At 40.7% G+C, this 20,510-nt stretch overlaps 1 protein-coding gene across 1 annotated transcript in view; it reads left to right on the top strand.

The window, feature by feature from the left end:
- The window catches only part of DNER (delta/notch like EGF repeat containing), a 107,594-nt gene extending 93,183 nt beyond the window's left edge, over positions 1 to 14,411 (top strand). The window contains exons 10-13 of the mRNA XM_083739006.1: positions 1,718 to 1,831; positions 6,062 to 6,193; positions 8,718 to 8,964; positions 9,984 to 14,411. Of these exons, the coding sequence (XP_083595132.1) occupies positions 1,718 to 1,831; positions 6,062 to 6,193; positions 8,718 to 8,964; positions 9,984 to 10,095 (605 nt within the window). The 3' untranslated portion in view covers positions 10,096 to 14,411. The remainder of the gene's footprint in view (positions 1 to 1,717; positions 1,832 to 6,061; positions 6,194 to 8,717; positions 8,965 to 9,983) is intronic.
- The last annotated feature ends 6,099 nt before the right edge of the window (positions 14,412 to 20,510 follow it).

Raw genomic sequence — 20,510 nt, 5'->3', positions numbered from 1 at the left:
GGTGGGGTTGTGATTCAAGGACCCGCCACCCGCTTGGGGATAAAAAAGACACATGGACACAGTATATTAGGTTAATGGGCTAAAAAAGACCACAACTTTATTGATTACAGCATGTGAGAGGTATTGGCTTAGGCACTGGATAAAACAACAGAGCGTGACTCCACCCCCTCAGGGAGGGGTGAGTCTAACAAGGGTTAACCACCAGTGGGAGGAGGCTGTTGATGCAAATACAACTGAAAGCTCCCCCTGATGTCACCGGGGGTCGTGCCATGGCCCTAGCCACCAGCAAGGGCATTGGACAGGATCCACGACCACCGGATTCCTTTACCGGAATACCCATAAAGTGGAGGGGTAGGTGATGGCCACACCCTGCCCTCTAATACACAAACATATTCCAATGCCTAACCACCACCCGAGCCAAAAGAATATGAAGGTAGGAGATGCTTTACTTTAACATAGGTGGGCTTACTGTAAATCTGCCTAATAAACGTGATGTGCATCATTTAAGTTTCATTATCTTTTGGAAGCAACATTATGAGGCTCATCTGTAGTATGATGTGCTACTTTTCTGACATCTCTAAAAAGTGCAGCTGAATCTTACTTTGGATTCACATTCCCCCCCCCCCTTGCACTATCATGGCAGTATGCTAAAACTAGCAATAGGACACAGAGAACTATCTTGCTTCAGGGGAAAAAAAAAGCTTTTTCTCCCAATTATAGCCAATTAAAAGTCAGTGAAGTCGTGATATCCGACAAAAATTCTTGTCAGAGCTAGAGAATTTTACTCCAAATGGAAAGAGTTAATTGGTTATTTGAAGGTGCAGAAGAAGCAGGGCATGCTATTAAAATATATATTGAAAAAAGAAATGTTTGGAGTGGTTAACATTGTTATTCAGGGGCAGCATGATAAAAAGAGGATTCACATATGTATGTATATATCTTTTACCCACGAAAAAAGAACAGCTTTAAGGAGGGAGGGTGTGTTATCCATGAAGTCACAGTGAGTATCCAATAGATGCCTGCAGTACTTGTACATCTATTTATTATAGAACTGTTGGTTGTGCTCATAGGGATATTAAAGTAAATATTCTCCTGTGGGTTGCCAGTACCAGGTTCATGTATCCTATAACACAAGGTTTAGGTGCTGAATGCTTTAGCTAGATCAAGGTATCTGTACAGACCACCTCCATTTGTCTTGTCTTTTAGCTAACCCTTTATTAAGCTTTGAGAAGGGTCTACGTGGCTGTGAACAGGCCTTGGCAGTACAAAAAGGTTCAGTGGTCCCATCCAGATTTAGTTCATGGATAGCCAATGCTTTGTATACCTTGCATTGAGCATCATCAATCATGAAGAAATGAGGGGCACTACTCACCACCCCTTCAAAATGGCTCAAAATTGTCAGCAGGGGATGGGTGATTATTATTATTTATTCAATTTTGATGCCAGCCTTTATCCAAAGATCCCAGGGTGGTGATTCAGGATACACATTAATTACTTGGAGCCAATGAAATTTCCTTTTTTTTTTTGTATATCCCATCTTCTAATAATCAGGTTAAAATTATAGGACTTGGCTGCCACTGATCATTTTGTTTCCATAGAATTCCCAGGCAACGCTGAGAATGAGGCTGCTAGTATTCTTTATATTCCGCTTCCACCTGCTCCAGCCCTTAAACAATGTATGATTCTAACATCGTCTATTATCACTTAATATTCCCAGGAAGGCACTGTGAATTATACAAAGATCCTTGTGTTAACATCAGCTGCCAGAATGGTGGTACTTGTGACAGTGAAGGGCTAAATGCTACGTGTATCTGTGCACCTGGATTTACAGGCAAGTTACTTTGAAATTACATAATATGCATGATTATTAATCAGACTATACGGAAGAAGACAAATGTCAGCTGAATGCATTTGCACCTGCTTTTCATCTTATTCTGCTGATGCCCAGTTTAGATACCAGATATTTTACTCCACTTTTTTTAAAAAAATAATAATTATCAGTAATGATATTCATTGCCTTTCTGACAAAGCAGGAGAAGCAGAGAAGGTATTGTATAAAAATGAACCTGGCTCTCTTTATACATGTCTTTCTTCCTAGGCTTGCAGGCTTAATGCCTGTCCTCTTTTCCCCCATCGAGGGCTGCATTCTTCAGGGATGAGCTGTCAGGGGCTGCTTTCTGGTGGCAGGCAGAGCCAGAACCAATGTTGGGTGGAGCCACAAACACATGTTCTGGACTAACAACTCCTGAATACAAAGTGAAATAAACTAACCCAGAATGAAAGCGTAAATTTATTTTTTAGCAAATAAAACAGCTGCCCTTCTAGTTTGTTCTGAAATTACATAGAAAGGGGGATGGGAGTAGAATGGTTATTTTTATTTATTGAATTTATATACCCGCAGGTCTCAGGGCAGTTCACAGAGTAAAACCAGAATATAAAACCATAAAATACATTTAAAAACTGGGGGTGGGGATAGAGGAAATGAAGAAGGAATGGAGGATGTCTGGGTGGTATGGAAGAATGTGGCAGCTTCAGGAGGTGATTGTCGTGGCTGCTGGTTGCTCACCTTTGCTTTAGGTAATGGAAATATACCCTGGAGCAGTGCTATTTTTCTAGAAAAAGAGGTGCCAGAACTCACCATGAAAACCTCCCTCGTTCTCTTATAATAGCAATGGCGCCCGCCCACCTGAATGGTGCTGTAACTGAGTTCCATTTGGAAAAAAAGCCCTGCCCTGGAAGCTGCTGGCACCAGTAACATAGCTGTCAACTGTCCCTTATTTGGCGGGAAAGTCCCTTATCCCAGTGCTGTGTCCCGCTGCTGTCCCTTATTGATGATGTCCCTTAAATTTTCTGGGTTTCAAAGGAAGCAGCTCCTCTCCCTCCCTACCTGCCGGTCAGGGAGGAGGGAGGCTCCAACTGTGTTGCTTGGCTGCGTTGCTCACCCAATAATGAGTCTAAGAATGACTGGGGGGGGTGGAGCTTGTATGCCTTGTGCTGATAAAATCGCCCGCAATGCCTGGGGACTCGCCTTTGCTCAGCGCTTCCCAGCGGAGAGGTGACAGTGGTTTTCCTTGCTGCATCCCCTTTGCCGGGTTGCTGTGCTGTGGGAACCACCACTTGAGGCTTCGTTTGGCTGATGGCTGGGCTTTCTGTCTTTGGCTCAGAGGGGCTCAGATGTTGAACATACCTGTGCTTGGAAAATCCCTTATTTTGGCTGCTGATCCCTTATTTTCAAGGCTGCTGGCCCCTTATTTTCAAATCTGTAAGTTGACACCTATGACCAGTAATCATTTCATGGAGGCAGAAATGACAATCAACATCTTGAAACTTGGCCATGATGGTGAAAAGAGGGGCTTCTTCAGGCTCTCAACAGCTTGATCACGAGGAGCCTGTGAAGCTTGAGGTGCTGGCTATTGCTGTCCCACAGTGTGTGAATCTCTTTCCAGCTAGAAAAACATATTAAGATCAGGTGCCATAAAGCATGACCTGAGTTCACAGAGCTGCTGTACTATTTCCTTAGCTCAAGCCCGGAAAGTAGTGTCTGAAAACCCACTGCTGATATGTATATACTCATCGGTGACAACCTAACCGAGACTACATATTTCAAACAATTTACAGGTTGCTGTTGTTTTTTCTCTCCTTCAGGCTTCCTTTTAATAAGCACTCTCTTTAAAAACACAAATATAAGGACCAATGTATGATAAGATAGTAAGTTCCAGCTCTGCACTGTAGCAAGCTGAGAACAAGGCCTGCAGGATTTAAAACAGATACAGGAATCATATGGAAGAGGATGAGGGAGGATATTGCCATGTATTCATTCTAATTTTAAGACCGCATATATAATGCACCACTTAACACAGTTTGTTTCTCATATATTATATCTCCCTTGCAGGCTGTATCCCCTTCATTCAAGGTGAAAAATGTATAACACTACTGCAATCTGGAATAAATGCCATACTGTGATTCTGTTATCACTACAATGAATTAGAAGTGCTCTATGTCTAGAAAACACATTCCATGATCTCTTAGTACAGAATAGGGAGTCTTAATGTATACTGCAAATGTTCTCATTTGTTCACACCATCTAAGTATCTAAAGCATGATAAAATAGAATATTTTCCACAGCGGAATAGCTCTTTTTAGCCATTTATTCTTGCAATCCTGTCTTAATCCATAAATTTTACATTAGATTAATGGCCTTGCGTGTTTTTCACAATCTCAGTAACGAAGCAAGAGAAACAGGTTTCTTAGAATCCCTCTGTTACTTTTACAGGACGGCATTCCTGCCATTAGTGGGACTCATCCAAGAGGGAATGAGAAGGTGAACATGAGTTAAAAGAGAGCTTTGAAAATGGTCCATTTAGTAGGCAAGCAGTTTAAGATAATCTTGTGAGCACGAATGTATAGCAAGAGAGTATGCCCCAATTAATTTGGGTGCTGTTGAATTTAGCTTTGACAGAAGAGCTGTTAATATTGGTTAGAAGTGATTTGATATTACGACTTTCAGAAGTAAAATGTGTAGCTAATTAGAACTTGGCAAGGTAAACAGCTGCTAAACCATTACTTAATCAATATCTTTCTGAAACAATATGCTATTTGAAAACAATATTTGAAAAGGCAACATGCTAATTGAATGGTGCTAAGTAAACCAGGTTAGCGTCATGTAATCTGTACCGGTTTCCCTCATTGTGAGAAGTAAGGTTACAGGGAACCAGACAGAGGGCCTTCTTGGTAGTGGCACCCGCCCTGTGGAACACCCTCCCTTCAGATGTGAAGGAAATAAGTAGCTATCCTATCTTTAAAAGACACCTGAAGGCAGCCCTGTTCAGGGAAGTTTTTAATATTTAACACTGTATTGTTTTTAATACTTGATTGGGAGCCGCCAAGAGTGGCTGGGGAAACTCAGCCAGATGGGCGGGGTATAAATAATAAATTATTATTATTATTATACCAGTAAAGTGAAGACATTTCACTCTCCTTGCTTTTTCTGATAGTTGTATGAATGCCTTGAAGGGATAGCCAGCTTTGGGATTCTTGCAAGCCAATTTATTCTCCAGAAGTGGTTTGGGGGCCAGAAATGTATTCTGCTGCACAAAGGGTGGTATATAAAGATAAGCTGTCAAAACCAAAAAATGAATGTTTATTACATGCAAAACCCAAAGAGAAGTGTGGAATACCTCTCTTCTGCATTGCTTTTTGCAAAACCTTTTCTTTTCCTTACAAGTGACAAACTGGACATCCTTTAAAGGTCAAATATCCCATGTCCCGTCATGAGTTCCCAATTAGTCCAGCCCTTCGGTGCTTAAATTGTTTCTGCAGATAGAAGCCCCACACTTCACCCCTTCTCCCTAAGTCACCCCATGAGTCTGATACTTTCCTTTTTTAACAGCCCTATTTTTTTATCACTAAGAAGTCTATAGTATCAAATTGTGTTTTCATAAAAGCAAGAGTAAACAAAGGGTTTACCCACTACTAGTTCATACTTCACCCAGGGATCACCAGCTTTAAAGTGGCCCTACTTGTTAGATATTATTTCTCTAGGATTTTATTCTATAGAAGTGTAAGAGCATTTTTGAAGTCCCAGGTGTTTCTAATCTTAAGAAAACATGAGCATCTTCAACTCCATGTTCAGAGTTCCAGTAACAAAGCAAGACATTTCTTTGATTCATGTGGTTGCAATGAACTAATTCCATTGTATATTCCAGCCACTTTTTGCTGAAGTTTGATTGCTGCCCTGCATCAGTCTGTGTTTTGATTGCTTTTTAAATACTGTTCATTCCTGTGCAACCCTGAAGAGACCTCATTCCATTGTTTTAATAATAAGTAGCATGCAGTGAGTGTGGTTGCAGTTAAGAACTCCTTGCAGAAAAATGCAATTTTCTCCTTACAAAGAGCCCATTATCTGTTGTATCATAGATAATATGACTGCTTAAGTTAATCTTCTGAGAGTAAGTTACACTAACATGTTGATTATTGAGTGTCTGCAGTCGAAAGGGATGAAGGCATTCAATTTTGCTTTCATATCTGCAACACATAACTATATTTCCTTCCTTGTTTTAAGGTGAAGAGTGTGACATTAATATAAATGACTGTGAGAGTAACCCCTGTCATCATGGTGGAATGTGCATAGACCAACCCAATGGGTATACTTGCCATTGTCCACGTGGATGGGTTGGGGCAAATTGCGAAATACGTAAGTATTTATTACCATTGGGTTATATTAATTAACCAAGTCTAAGATGGTCATTGGTCACCACAGGACATGTTAATTATTTTCTTTTCCAATACAGTCTCTGGTCAAATGGCCTTTGCAGGTTTTAGCAATTTTTGAATTATATTGGCTTGGGTCCTAAGGTAAGTTAAAGCAGTTAACAGAACAAAAGTATTATCCCCATCTGCTCCTCCCTGAAGCAGCCTGTACACCTATCCCACAATACTCTGAAAAGCCCTTTAACCCTCCAGAATCTCTCCAGGGCTCACAGGTGACTGAAAGAAGAATGAAGGAATGGGAAACTTTCATTCTATCCATTTCCTCAACATCCTAATCCTGTGCATGTCTGTTCAAAGTGGGTCCTATTAAACTCAATGGGATTTACTCCCACGTAAGAGCATATAGGATTACAGCTTTACCCATCTTAGAATACAAACCATTATTTTAATATGTACTGGAAGCAATCAAGAGGATATATTTTTTTTAGTTGAAAAACAGGATGCTAAATATCTAAATAAAATAAAGGCATAAGGTCTGCTGAAAGGAGAAAATAGTAATGACTAAAATAGGCATGCATAGACTTAATTGAGGGAACAATCCATGTGTGAGTGACAGCCTCTTTAGGTGGTAGACAATAGGCTGTCTGGCAGATGGATTTAATATCCTGAGACATGCAGTAATCCTTTAGAAATGCATTCCATGCAGTGCCTACATATTATAATAATATGTAATTTAATGGCTTTCTATGAAAGGCCTAGATTGCTGGAACCATATGCTTTTATTACTTGCTGTCGATTATGTGGTATGATAACAAATATATCAGAATGATACTTTGATTCCAGAATTGTAAAGGAGCTTGGCTGCAGGTGCAGGTTATAAACAGTGGTGGAATATAGCACTCCTAGCACCAAGCTGTCACCTTAGTTCTGACACACAAAAAGAACAAGTGAAATTTGAGCAAAATATAATTCAGTTTATGCTTGTTTGAAGAAACCCACATCTGTGCCAGGGACGGGGAACCTGTGGCCCTCCAGATGTTGGTGAACTCCAGCTTCCATCAGCCCCAGTCAGAGATGTTGGGAGTTGTAGTCCAGCAACATCTAGAGTGCCACAGGTTCCTCATCCCTACATAAAGGAAATGTGTTCACCATCCTGAGGGACCCAAAAACAGAGGAAACCATTGACTGGTACCAAAGGATAGCATGGAACCTCTTTATGGATTAATGTAATGCAAAGTTACCAGACACCCCCATTTCCCGTGGACAGTCCCCGGATTTACAAATCAGTCCCCATACAAAATCCATTGAAGTTGAAAAGTGTCCCCAGATTCATTGAAAAAAATCTGGTAATCTTAATGTAATGGACAGTATGAGCTAATAACAAATCACATAAACTAAACAAATGTTGATAAAATTTAGCGTGGGAACTGGTTTAATAATATAAGATGGCATTCCAGTGTTAAACATTTGGGCTTGCAAGACTTGTGTAAGATTGATCATATTACTTTACAGAAACAAATGCAAAACCAAGAGATGGGAGAGTGCTTCCGGTTCACTGCTTGGGAGAATAAATATTATAAAAATTAACGTGCTCTTCAGGGTTTTATTTGTATTTCAGAATTTGTTAGTGCCAAAGTGGTGGTGGCATAATTGCGAAAGAAAATAGATACTTTTCTTTGGCAAGGAAAGAATCTATGAGTATCCCAGGTGAGGCCTAGGTATTCCAGATATATGTTGTTACATTGAAACATTGGGAATAATTTAGTACATGGTTTGATATAAAACAAAGCTATAGCAGGCCAATGGAAGAACATTGTAACGGTGAATATTAACTTTCAATGGATGCGTAAGGGAGTCAGGAAAAAAGTTATATGGGGGAGGGAGTGATTGCTGTATAGTTAACATCTGTTTGGAAACCTAGAACTGTTGTCAGCATGTTTTAACACCCAAAACACCTTCATTAGCTTTTGGAATAGAAGACAAAAGGTTTAACTCGGAGGGGTGACTGAAATTTCCAACTGTGGAAGGAAAATCAGCCAGAAACCTCTCAGGATTGGCAGCAAATACAAAAGTATGAGCATGTGAAATGCAAAATGAAGAAAGTGCCATCTTTCTTGATCAGTAGAGAATACAGGAAACACTTGGAGGCAGAGGCAGAAGGAACTTTTGAAAATGAAACCTTTTGTGGCCAGCTGGAAGGGGAGCTAACTTTCCTTCAGCTTCCAGTTCTGTCTCTGCTACCAGCGAGTTAAAAGAGGCAGGCACTTTGCTTCTGTATCTCTGCAACTTTCTGTATCTGCTCTGTCAGGAATAATAACCATTGGCAGTGGGAATCAAGTGTGGGGTTAATGGTAGAAAGGATCTGTTTTGCAATAGTTTCATACCTTCTAACTTCAATCTTCATGCGACTCCATTAAAAGTACAAATATATATGGTGGGAGTGAATGTGCCATTAACCGCTTACTGTACAATTCATCAACAATGTCCATTATATTCCTTGCTTTTAGATTTACAGTGGAAATCTGGGCACATGGCAGAGAGCCTGACAAACATGCCACGGCACTCTCTCTACATCATAATCGGAGCCCTATGCGTTGCGTTTGTCCTGATGCTGATCATCCTAATTGTGGGGATTTGTCGCATCAGCCGGATCGAATATCAAGGCTCATCCAGGCCAGCGTACGAGGAATTCTACAACTGCAGGAGCATTGACAGTGAATTTAGCAGTGCTATTGCCTCCATCAGGCATGCCAGGTTGGTTTGGAGTAAAGGGGGAAATACAGGCCTGGGTGTAACCTAGAGATGTAATAAGGCATGGGTAAGCAAACTAAGGCCCGGGGGCTGGATCCGGCCCAATCACCTTCTAAATCCGGTCCACGGACAGTCCAGGAATCAGCGTGTTTTTACATGAATAGAATGTGTCCTTTTATTTAAAATGCATCTCTGGGTTATTTGTGGGGCCTGCCTGGTGTTTTTACATGAGTAGCACTGCTTCCGCTGTGCCAGATTCCTTCCTTCCTTCCTTCCTTCCTTCCTTCCTTCCTTCCTTCCTTCCTTCCTTCCTTTCCCTTCCTCCCTCCCTCCCTCCCTCCCTCCCTTTATTTCTTTCTGCAATGTAGGAACATAGGAGCTTAGCTGTATGTTGCCAGTTTATAGGAAGGTTACCAGATTTTTTTTCAAATAATCTGGGGACACTTTTCAACTTCAAAGGATTTTGTATGGGGACTGATTTGTAAATCTGGGGACTGTCCCTGGGAAACGGGGACATCTGGTAACCTTAGTTTATATAGTCAACAGTAGCCTAGTAGCAAAACCTGTCCTGGATGGTACCATATCAGACTGCAGGTGGAGAGTTTTGCATTAGAATGGCCTCCCACAAAGAAGGATTTCCCCCCTATCCATAGGAAAATGTCCTACCAAGGAGTAGGCGAAGCTGAAACATAATCGTTAATGTACTTTTTTTTGTATGCATAGGGACTAAAGGAAGGGTATTCAGACATTCAGTAATTCCCAGTCCTACCTGTGACCAGAAGTGTTATCATCTAGGAAAAACGTCACCATCTGGTGGTTCTGCTGATTGCATAAGTTTGCATTCTACCAGTTCACTAGATTTAGGTCCTTATTTCATGAATACTTGGCACTTGACTACATATTTCAAATGAAGTTTCTTTGATATTCTCTTGGGACAGTGGGTTACTGCTACAAGTGTAAATGTTCAACCAATCTGCAATTCCACTAAATCCTTCTTTTCTTTTTTTGTGTGGCGGGGTTAGGTTTGGAAAGAAATCTCGACCTGCGATGTATGATGCAACTCCAATTGCTTATGAAGATTACAGTCCTGACGACAAACCCTTGGTCACACTGATTAAAACAAAAGATTTGTAATCTACTTCAGGTCTTTTCTTCTTTTTTGGATTATTTTTCAAAAGGATGGGCTACCGAATTAATTCAAATATTTTTAAGACGAAGAAAGTGTAAGAAATTTAAAATGTTTAGCGGCTCCAGAATTTTCTGTAGATTATTTAAGAACAAGTTTTCTGCAGCTTTTAGTTGGGGAAAAATATTTTAAAACTGAATTTGTGAAGTTCATGGTTTTCCTTTTAATGTACTTTCAGCTTTAGAAAACTCTAATCTTAACAATAGTGTGTGCTTTTACCAAACTCAGATGATGAACCTCTGTGGTTATTACAGACAGAATGCAATATGTTAAGCAATGACATAACAGTGCCAGCATTCTCAGTAGACTTAGGAAAAATGTAAAACTTGATATATCCATTACTGAAAAAAATGAAGTCTAAAATGTTTGTGTTTGTGAAAAGGAATCTAGTAAAAAATATTATTCTTAAACTGAATGAATTAGCTTTCTCCCTGTTTTCTGCATGGATAACTAACCTATTTCCGCATTATGTTCCTGAAACTTTTGCTGAAACATTCTCTTGAGTTGATGTTTGTCATTTTTTGTAATAGTATTCAAGGTAAGCTTTGTAAAAACGATCAATTGAAGTGCCTATTACGGGCAAAAAAAGGATTGATCCTGCTGCCTTTGAAGTGAGCGGATGATATAATTTCCATTGATTTCACAGTGTTCAGGATCAGGCCTTTATATTGGATCTATATTTTTCTTTAAAAAGTCAAGTTTTTTATAGTGCGAGTAAGCAAACCCTAATTTGAACTGTTTGTCTCTCAAATGTTGTTACTGTACAGTATTATTTTTGTTTCAATATTGTGCATTTCACATAGTGTATCTTATTTATACGTGTGCGTGTTTTTGTGGCTCTATTTGATTGCTGATGTGCTACAAAATTCTTGCTTATTTTGAAGAATATTGAATAAATGTGATCAATTCAAGGTGGCAGCTGATCTTGTTTTGCCTTCAGCTGATGTTAAAGGATGGAGTTCTTTTAACCACTTTCTGAGGAGTGCCCTTGAATCTGAGCCATGGCCATAATATAAACCTGCTGTGGCATTTCTAGAATCTGCAGTGCTTTATTTACACCCTTGGAGCGCTTTCACATGTGACACTAAGAATGCTTTTGTATGGTGTTGATGCGGTTGGTGTGGCTTATTGTATGACAGCAGCCACATGACACAAATCCTATATTCTCAAAGGCATTCATTACAGATGGACAACTATCATTTTCTGCCATAGTGTCCAGCTTTCCTCCTTGTACATGATGCACTGAACTGTGGGCATAGTTTTTTGTAAGGGCACCAATATATGTACCATTCGCTGTCTTCATATAAAAGTAGTTGGGCTCAGGTTTGTCATGACTGGAGGACCTTGGGGGTAGCTGAAGGCTTGTTCCCACCCTCCTGCTGCCTTTATTGCTTCAGATTCATACTCTCCTGCTCTCTGAAGGGGAAATTAAGCATCTGAGATGGAGGCATCAACAATGGCCACTTGATTAGATGAAACCTTCTCAGGGTGAACCGTGGGAATGCTAGACAACAGCACTTTTTGTGGTGCACTTTCAGTCTGCTAAGGTTGAAAGAATGTGAAAGTGTTGAATTAGGAGGACCTGAGTTCAGCAATCAAGTTCGTGTGATGGCTTTCACTTAGTCATTGACTTTTCTTCCAGGGCCTAGCTATATGTGACACTTACAAAATACTATCCCCACAGTTCAGTGCATTATGTACACCAGGGATAGTGATGGGAGTCCAACTCCCATCAGCCCCAGCCAACATGGCCAATGGATAGGGATGATGGGTGTTGTAGGGGGCTGGAGGTTCATTGCTTTTCAGGAAGGATTTTGAAACAAAACTAATCCATATTTCACCTAAAGTGAAAAATAAATCTTACAGGAAATTAATATGGAAAAACAAGCAGCATTGGGCTTGTTCCCTGGTGCAAGAGACTTGGGGCTCATCCAGACTTCCTTTTGCACCATATTTCTAGGCACAGCTCTGCTCTTTAAAGCTCCATATCTGAACATTTATTATTATTTTATTATTTTTGTGCTGGAGTTTTCCCTGGGCAAACCCATGTTATACCTCTGAATCAGAGCCAAGAACTATTGGGTTGTGTGCGGATAGCCATTTTCTCTGATTCGGCAGTAAAATTCAAGTTTTCCTGGAGAACAGACTCAGACATGGAGCTTTAAAGTGCGGACGGACCTGTGCCTGGAAAGTGTTGCACAAAAAATTCTGCATGAGCGTCCCTCTGGAAAGGGAGATGGGAAATCTGTTGGGTTTAAGCAACTTTGCATGCCTCCAGTCAGCAGAGGGCAGGGTTGAGACTAATAGGGAGAAATACACCTTGTGGTTTCCTGCCAAAGCCCAAAGTTCCATCCCTACACCTTCATTGCCTTCGCCCTCTTCCCTCTCTCCTGCTTGAGGCAGCCATGAAAACTAGCTTAGAATCTAACTAGGTTAGAATCTAACTATGAAGAAGCTCTTCATAATATCTTCATAAATCTTCCTTTACCATGGAGATCAACTATGTTTTTGTTTTATTCTTTTAAATTATGCTAGCGGTGTGTGAATGAGACAGAAAGAGTGGCGGTGGGACTGGGTATCTCCAGGTAGCCCCAGCTTCCAAGCTGTTAACTCTGCTATGAATACCAAGAATCTTTATGTTAATCCTGCTGTTGCATTTCCATGTTTGAGAAGTTGAGCAGAGCAGCCACTCTGCTTCAAAAACAGAGCAGTGATTATTCTGTGGGAAAGCATCTTGTTCCTTTCTGACCTTGGACAGAGATGTTCTGAGACTTCCTTTTGATGAGCCCCAAAGCCATTCACAGCGATGCCATTTCATCCCCTTGGTTTGCTGAGCCTGAAAGCAACGTGTGGCTTCTGCTTTGTGTGTTTTTCTTTTCACAGCATGAACAGGATGCTTGATATCACAGCAGCCAGATAGCCTGTGAATTCTGTAGCAGAACAAACAAGCCCTGAAATCCCACTCTCTGCCTTTCTTCTTCCTTGTTTTTTTCCATATATGTTCCTCCAAAATATGTGAAGCATAGCCTTCGGGTTATCAAAGGACACCCACCCACACCCCTCATTGCGAAGACACAGGTGATCTAGTGCTGCACTGAATTTTCATAAAGTTCCATTTTCACAGCAAAAGTTGATGTTGCTTGTGTAAAAATACTTGCCGTTCCCCTTCAGCTCTTTTGTACTGTTGTTTCCCAGATTAAGGTATGGGAAGGCTTTGACCCTCCAGGACCCTCCAGATGTTGCTGAACTCCCATCAGGCCCCAGGAAGCATGGTCAGTGGCCAGGGATGATGGGAGTTGTAGTTCAGTCACATCTGGAGGGCCACCAGTTTCCCATGACTACTGTAAGCCTACATCTCCTTCAGTGCCATTTTTAAAAACAATAAATGGATTCTATCTTGCATGATCTTAGCTAGGGCATTTTTGTTCAGTTGCTTTCTTTTTCAAGTGGGTATGGCAAATTCCACTGCCATATTTGTCAGGAGATCACTGTGAACAGTACAGTGGTTCTTTCCTTCCTTTTTGAAAACATGCCGTCTCAAATGTTTTGTGCCACCCACAATGCTCTGGATGCAGCATTTGGGGGGCAATCTCTGTCAGTTCCAATCTGTTGTCAATACTCCAATGTGTAGTAATAACAAAAAGGGGGCATTCTGAGGGCACATTGGAAGAAGCCTTGGATCCACAGCCTCCCTATTCTGCTATGCCACCAGAATGGAGGGAAATACGCAAGCACTGGAGCTGGCATTCTTATTTTCCTTCCGGCTTCCCAACCCCCTTTCACCATGGGAAAAGGTGCCTGACTGGGAACAGGCTGTGTTTGCAGACCACACAGCTGATCTGTAGATGTGACGCTTCCGGTTCAGAGTCTCTGTATCACAAGCACTTTGTGGGCAAGAGCTGCACAATGACAATGGTTGCCTTGTTTTGGAATTCTCTGTAGCCACAGTTATGTCCTAAACTGACCTATGCCCTCATATGAGGCTCACTGGTAGAACACACGTATTGCATACAGTAATTTTCAGGTTCACTCTCTGGCAACACCAGCAAGGGCTGGGACAGGCTCCTGTCCAAAACTCAAGAGAGTCACTGCCAGTCAGTAGACAAAACTGCTGGAGAGGCCAGTGGTTTGGGTTGAAATAAATCATTTTGCTATATTTCTAGATAATTCTGCCCCAAATTTACAAACTGAACTGCCTAAGTTTAACAAAATATGTGAGTAACTTGCTATACTTATAAAGGTGGTTGTTGCAGGGCTGTCACTTGCTATATTTACAAAGGGCTGTCACTTAAAAACCAGATATTACAGCTGCTTGTTCTGACTGCTGATAGAATTATGACATTTCCCCCAAATGATTTAAAACCTTCAGCAGGCAATTCAGCATTCAAGATACAGGCAAAGCTTAGGTCAAGATCATCCGGCAGCCCTGCATCTTCTCTAGTCAGTCGATTCCCCATTCATTAATACTGCTGCCATATGCAATTCACATGGTGTTTATTAATCACTTAAATCAAGAGAGATAGCCAGGCTCAAGCTGTTTGCCCTTGAAATCTTTTCTCTTCTTCCAAAATGACTGGGAGCTTACTGTACTTATTCAAGAGTAAAAAAGTAAGGACCTAGGACCTTCGTAACTGACTGAGGGATTTATTAGTTGCTGTTTTTATTACATTGCCAGGGCTGAAGCCTAGAATTATAAACAGGTTGCAAAGCCAAGTCCTGAACCCATCACAAAGTGTGTATGGGTATTATAGATGTATGTGTGTATTACACACACACACACAGAGAGAGAGAGAGAGAGAGAGAGAGAGAGAGAGAGAGAGAGAAACACACATGCAATATTCAATTAAGGAACAAGATACCTTGTAAGGAGGCAGTAGAGACAGAGGGAGGAAACAACAATTCTACCCATTAGTTAAGTTCAATAAAAATGCCTGAGTTGGTTTTTTTTTTTAAAAAACTTAATTGCCACTCTGAAACTAAGCAAAGAGGTGCCCATTACGGGAAGAAGTAGGTGTACTACTTCTGTTAATAAGATTGCCAAGTTCTTGCTCCAGGAGGGTACATTTACTCTGAGGCATCAATGGAGGGTACAGATGCAATGCACCATTCTGAAATGTGCCCTTCTTTTATTCTTTTATTTATTAAGTCTGTATATCGCCCTTTGTCTGTAAATCTCAGGGCAGGTCACAACATAAAATTACAAGATAAAAACATAAAATACGTAATGGAAACAACAACAACACCCCCCAATAAACCACCCTCCTCAGTAACTGAAACCGTCTTCATATGGTTTGGCTATTGCTGTCTGTACACCCGCTGTGATGTGAGAAGGTTTGGACAGATCAAAGTTAGGAAACTGAAATTAAATCAATTGTGTCCTTCTAAAATAGCTTTTCACCTGTGCTGTTAATTTCTGCATCTGCTGCTGATGAACATGCCACATACATTGTTAATTTAGTATAAATAATTACTCCTACAGTATTGCTACTATTAAATGTAATATTTCTGCCTACCTGTGACTGAAACCATTAGCTTGCTGGAAAATAAATCATTACTTACTGGGATTGGATCTTCTCTTTCTGTGGAATGCCTGAGTCATGATTGTGTTGTCTTGTCTCTGATGTTGAAGATAATCTCATTTCATCCTGCCATTCACAGGTGGTCCTTAACGCTTTTTAAAACATATTGACAAACCGTTCTGTTAATTGATGCAACCTACAAGTTGCCTTTCTGTTAAAAAAAATGCTAAAAATGAAGTGTAATTGAAACATGCATATTAAAACAATACAAATGGAAAGAATGAACAAAACAACTCTGAAGAAAACAGTGGAGAGAAAGAAACAGAGAACATCCATAGCAGCCATGAAGAATGTTCAGTTAAAATGCATTTCTGAAACTGCAAAGGAAACCTGCAAGACCTCTTTAGGAAGACGGAGCTGCAGCAACAGTGATTCCACTGAGAAGCTCTGCCCTTTCTTGAAAGTAGCTAGAACAAAGCCTCCTCAGCAAACATCAAAAATCAAGATGGACCACGTCAAGGATGTAGAATCTGTGGCCTTCCAGATGTTGAACACAGCCAGCCTAGCCAGTGGTCTTGGATTCTGGAAGTGGTACTCTCAACAACATCTGGAGTATCAGGTTCCGTTACTGTTCTACATTAAGTGAAATATTTCTGCAGCTATTCTGGGCTCAGTTTTTAAACTTTAAACTTGAGTACATTACTAGAAGCTGGACAATGTAGTTCATACTCACTCTCCTTTGCTTAGCATACTTAATGAACGTGCCTGAAATGAGTAATTTGATATCTGTGAATTCTAAATGACACGATCCACATGTCTCAGACCAATGTGTGGGATGGAGTTTACCTACCCAGTGGATTTTGTTATTTTCCAAATGTTGTGATGCAGCTTAAAAAACATATTGCAATATGCAATTACAGGGGCAGATGGGGCTCCTCAACCTGGGAAGGTAGCCCATCTAGGAGAAGGAAAACTCTGGCCATAAAACTCCTGTCTTGCAGGATATTTTTGGGAGAAGATAAGGCTAAGGAGTAAACCCTACACAAATCCAGGGTGGAGTCCCTAAGGTGATTGGATGTACCTTGTATGCCTGCTTCCAGCAACTCCTGCTGCCAAGTTGGTGCAGTGAGGCCAAAGGGGAATCTCTTCATCTGGACAACCCAGGGCCTTCATACACACTGCCCTGGCTTGCACACTATGGAAGGTCATTTGGTGCTGTTAGTGCCATGGTTTGGCTTCACCCCCAGAGGCACACTCCATTGTCTCAAGACAGACAGATGCCAACAACACAGATTAATGGGCAAATGAATCGGAATTGTGGCTAAAACATTCAAAACAGATGCAGGATGGAAAGAGAGGCAGATCAGAAACTCACTGATTTGCCCATCCTACTATAACCCTTTGTTATGCATAGGTTGGGGCTAATGGTTAGTACCAAGCAGAGTACTCTTTAGGAATCGGAGACATTACTAATGCAGCCAAGCCTGTGTGCCTGTTGACACAGCCATCTGGATGCCACCAACATTTATAACACATGGCAGCTTTTCAACTTTGTTGCCTTCCTTCTGTCATCTGCAGGATTCAGCCAGCAAGCACGAATCATGTTGCAGAATCATAACCTCTTAAGACTTTCCCCCAGATGGTGTAGTATCCCCAGTGCTATTTGTCTTCAGCTGTCTTTATTTACACACGCACACACACACACACATATTTTTAGAACTGGAATGATTTAAGCATGTACATGCAAGGTCCTGATTACTCTACCTTGTGGGCTGCATGCCATGAAATAAATATGGCACAAACAATTGAAAACATCTTACAAATTAGGAACACAACTCTAGTTGTTATGAAGGCTACAGTAGGCTGACTTCTTCTGGTTTCTTCTCATCTGGTATTCTATATTTAAATTGTTAGAGCACTGAAATTGTGGTGGTTAGCAAATATGTCTTAGCCTTTCACATCTTAGCTTTCCTACCAAACAAGATAAATGAATTATTAGAGAAAGATAAAGCTTGGATGCGATGTTTTCAAAGGCGACAATAACTGTGCTGTTTATCAGCTTTGCCTTCACCATTCAAAAGCATCTGTTTAATTTTCACACACAGAATACTTAATGCATGCACTGAGATGACACACCCCTGATGTTTTGAAGGGTTTGTTTGTTTGTTTTTCTTTTTGGCATGTGCAGGATTTAAATTTTGTGATGAGCTAGTTGTTGATTGAGCTTTCAATCAAAATGTCTTCCAGCAGCTCGCTGCAGCTAAATTACTTGCACTGAGAACTCCACGTCATTTATTTTGGAAAGGTTTCCTTAGAAATAGCCCCCATAAATAGTGCATCATTTTGAAGGCTTTGCAATTTCTTGCCGCAAATTAGAAAAGGTGCAAACTATTAAAGTGTCAAAGATTAAGCGCGAAATTATTTTGCATCAAGCAAACAACTTCTATATACAACTGACTCTGAGGACCCTTCCAGCTGCCCTTTTTATTGTACGTTCACAATTATTTGTGTTCATGATGCTAAAGGATGGTGATACGTGATTCCACTTTCAATACTGTTTGTGCCTGCAAAAGTTTGGGAGAAGTCACACCGCTTCATTTCCAATCAGTGCATATCCTGCAACTTCCTGCTGAAATCCCATAACTTGTTTATAGCACAAAACGTTTGTTTTTGTCCCACTTTTGTTGTGCTAAAGCCCCTCCAGAATACAGTAGTAGCATTAAAGAAGCATCACATAACAAACTAAAACAGAGTCAAATAATATGCACTTGTCTATTTTTCATGCTTTGAAAGGAAATAGTTGAATAATTTCCATTGTTCCATGTTACCAAATTGTGTATCTACTGTTGACTCAGGTACATGCTGGACATTGCCCCTAGAGTGAGTCTCTATCTCACCACTGTGTTAATACTCATTTGCTTTACTTACACAATCCTGGGTTCTTCCCCTCCCCCACACCCGCAAAGGACAGAGATCATTTGACATTTTGTAAATACAGATTGGGATCCTTCACAAGCATGAAGATAAACAATATCAAACATGCAAAATTTTGTTAATCACTGCCACAGCACTCTCTCTCTCTCTCTCTCTCTCTCTCTCTCTCTCTCTCTCTCTCTCTCTGCATCAACTTCTATGACATTTGTTCCTAAGTGTGAATAGGGTTACAACCTTAATTGGCTTATTTTGCATCACTGGTCAGCTTTCAAATTCATGCTTCTGAAGGATACTTCACAGGGAAAGATAGAAATTAGTAGGCCCTGTGGCATTCCCGAATAAAACAGGATTCCAGCTGAATGGATACTTGAAACATAAACTCTTTTGGCACAAAGATGGGTCACTGAGGGATACCTGGTTGCCGTAGCAACTCAGCCTATGATCATGGGAAATAAGAGAGCACAAGGGTTCTGTGAGTTATATTCCGCAGCCCTAATGTAAGTGCTGTACAAACTACACAGAAGGCTGAGCGTCTCTAGGTGTTTTGAGAGCTGCACCTCTGCTTCTGTTTCACAAGTCCTTAGCAATGTGTTCTTCATGCATGACAAAGTTACTTTTCCATTTTAAGGACTCTGACCCAATTTAAACAGTACACTCACCATCACCATCATTTATCTGCATGCTGCCTTTCCATAATAAACCATGCTCAGGATGGCTCACAACACTGAAATGTCTTACATATTTCACCAATAGTTGCGGGACGTAATGAAATTTCGCCCATTCAATTTACTACACTCAATAGACTAGAAATAAAACAAATACATACTGTTCCCCTGAATTTCAGAGTGAAACAGATTCAAAAGTGTGACTTAATGACAGCTACACAGAGGTACACAGTCACCTCTAGACAGTCCCGCAGAGATAGCTCTTCCAGATTTACATGACAAGTTTTTCTCCTGTTTTCACTCCTGACAAAATGCAGTCATTATCAGCGGCATCCTTAGGATTTTATGTTCCATCAAGTGGAAATAGAGTTGACGTTCTTGGTAATTTGGTCAATAAAGGACCAATCAAATGCTGTCAAACTCCAGCATAAAAATTACAAAACAAAAGAATGCCTTCTATAGATTCTACCTACTTTTGAGGAAAGAGGAGGCCAGCATATCTGCTACAAAACATCTGGGAGGGGAGAACATTGAATTGAGTTCAAGCTCTGTGCAATAGGTAATAATAACATGCAGATTTCAGAAGGAAGTAGCTAACTGGAAAGGATCATTGTAGAAGGCAGCCGGAACTCAGTTTTGGCACGTTCTAAGAGAACAAGAAGGGATGCGGGTGGCGCTGTGAGTTAAACCACAGAGCCTAGGACTTGCCGATCAGAAGGTCAGCGGTTCAACCACGACTGGACCTAATGGTCAGGGGTTCCTTTTGCTTTTTTAAGAGAACAAGAAACATGTTCAGGGCAAGTTCCAGTACCTTTTTTCTTTCTTTCTAGAAAAAGAGCACCGGTAGAAGATACTGAAGAAGCAAGATGAACAAGTTGCAAGTGAACAACCCAGAATAACTTGAAAAGAGAAGTTTAAAATTATTTGCTTTACCAGGGTAGTTGCATTACCATGTCCCACTCAAAGAAAATGAAAATCTGATGTCCAATATAGGCAGCTTTTGGGTAACAAGCTTTGTCCCAACAATGCAATAAATGGGTTCACAGCCCTGCTTCCATTTTGAACATAAACCTCTTTAGGAGTGGCTGCCAACCAAGCTCTTATCTCAAAAGGGCACTACCCCATTTCCAAAAATAGAGCTGTGTCAGGAGATCATCCTGGGATCTGCAGAAGGGCTTTGTTTGAACCAATCAAAATAGCAGCTCCATAAAGAAACTGGGAAATTATCCTAGCATTTAAAAAGTT

This window comes from Podarcis gaigeae, assembly GCF_964106915.1.
Source record: "Podarcis gaigeae genome assembly, chromosome: 5".
Classification (NCBI taxonomy): domain Eukaryota; kingdom Metazoa; phylum Chordata; class Lepidosauria; order Squamata; family Lacertidae; genus Podarcis; species Podarcis gaigeae.
This window is presented reverse-complemented; position numbering and strand designations above follow the sequence as displayed.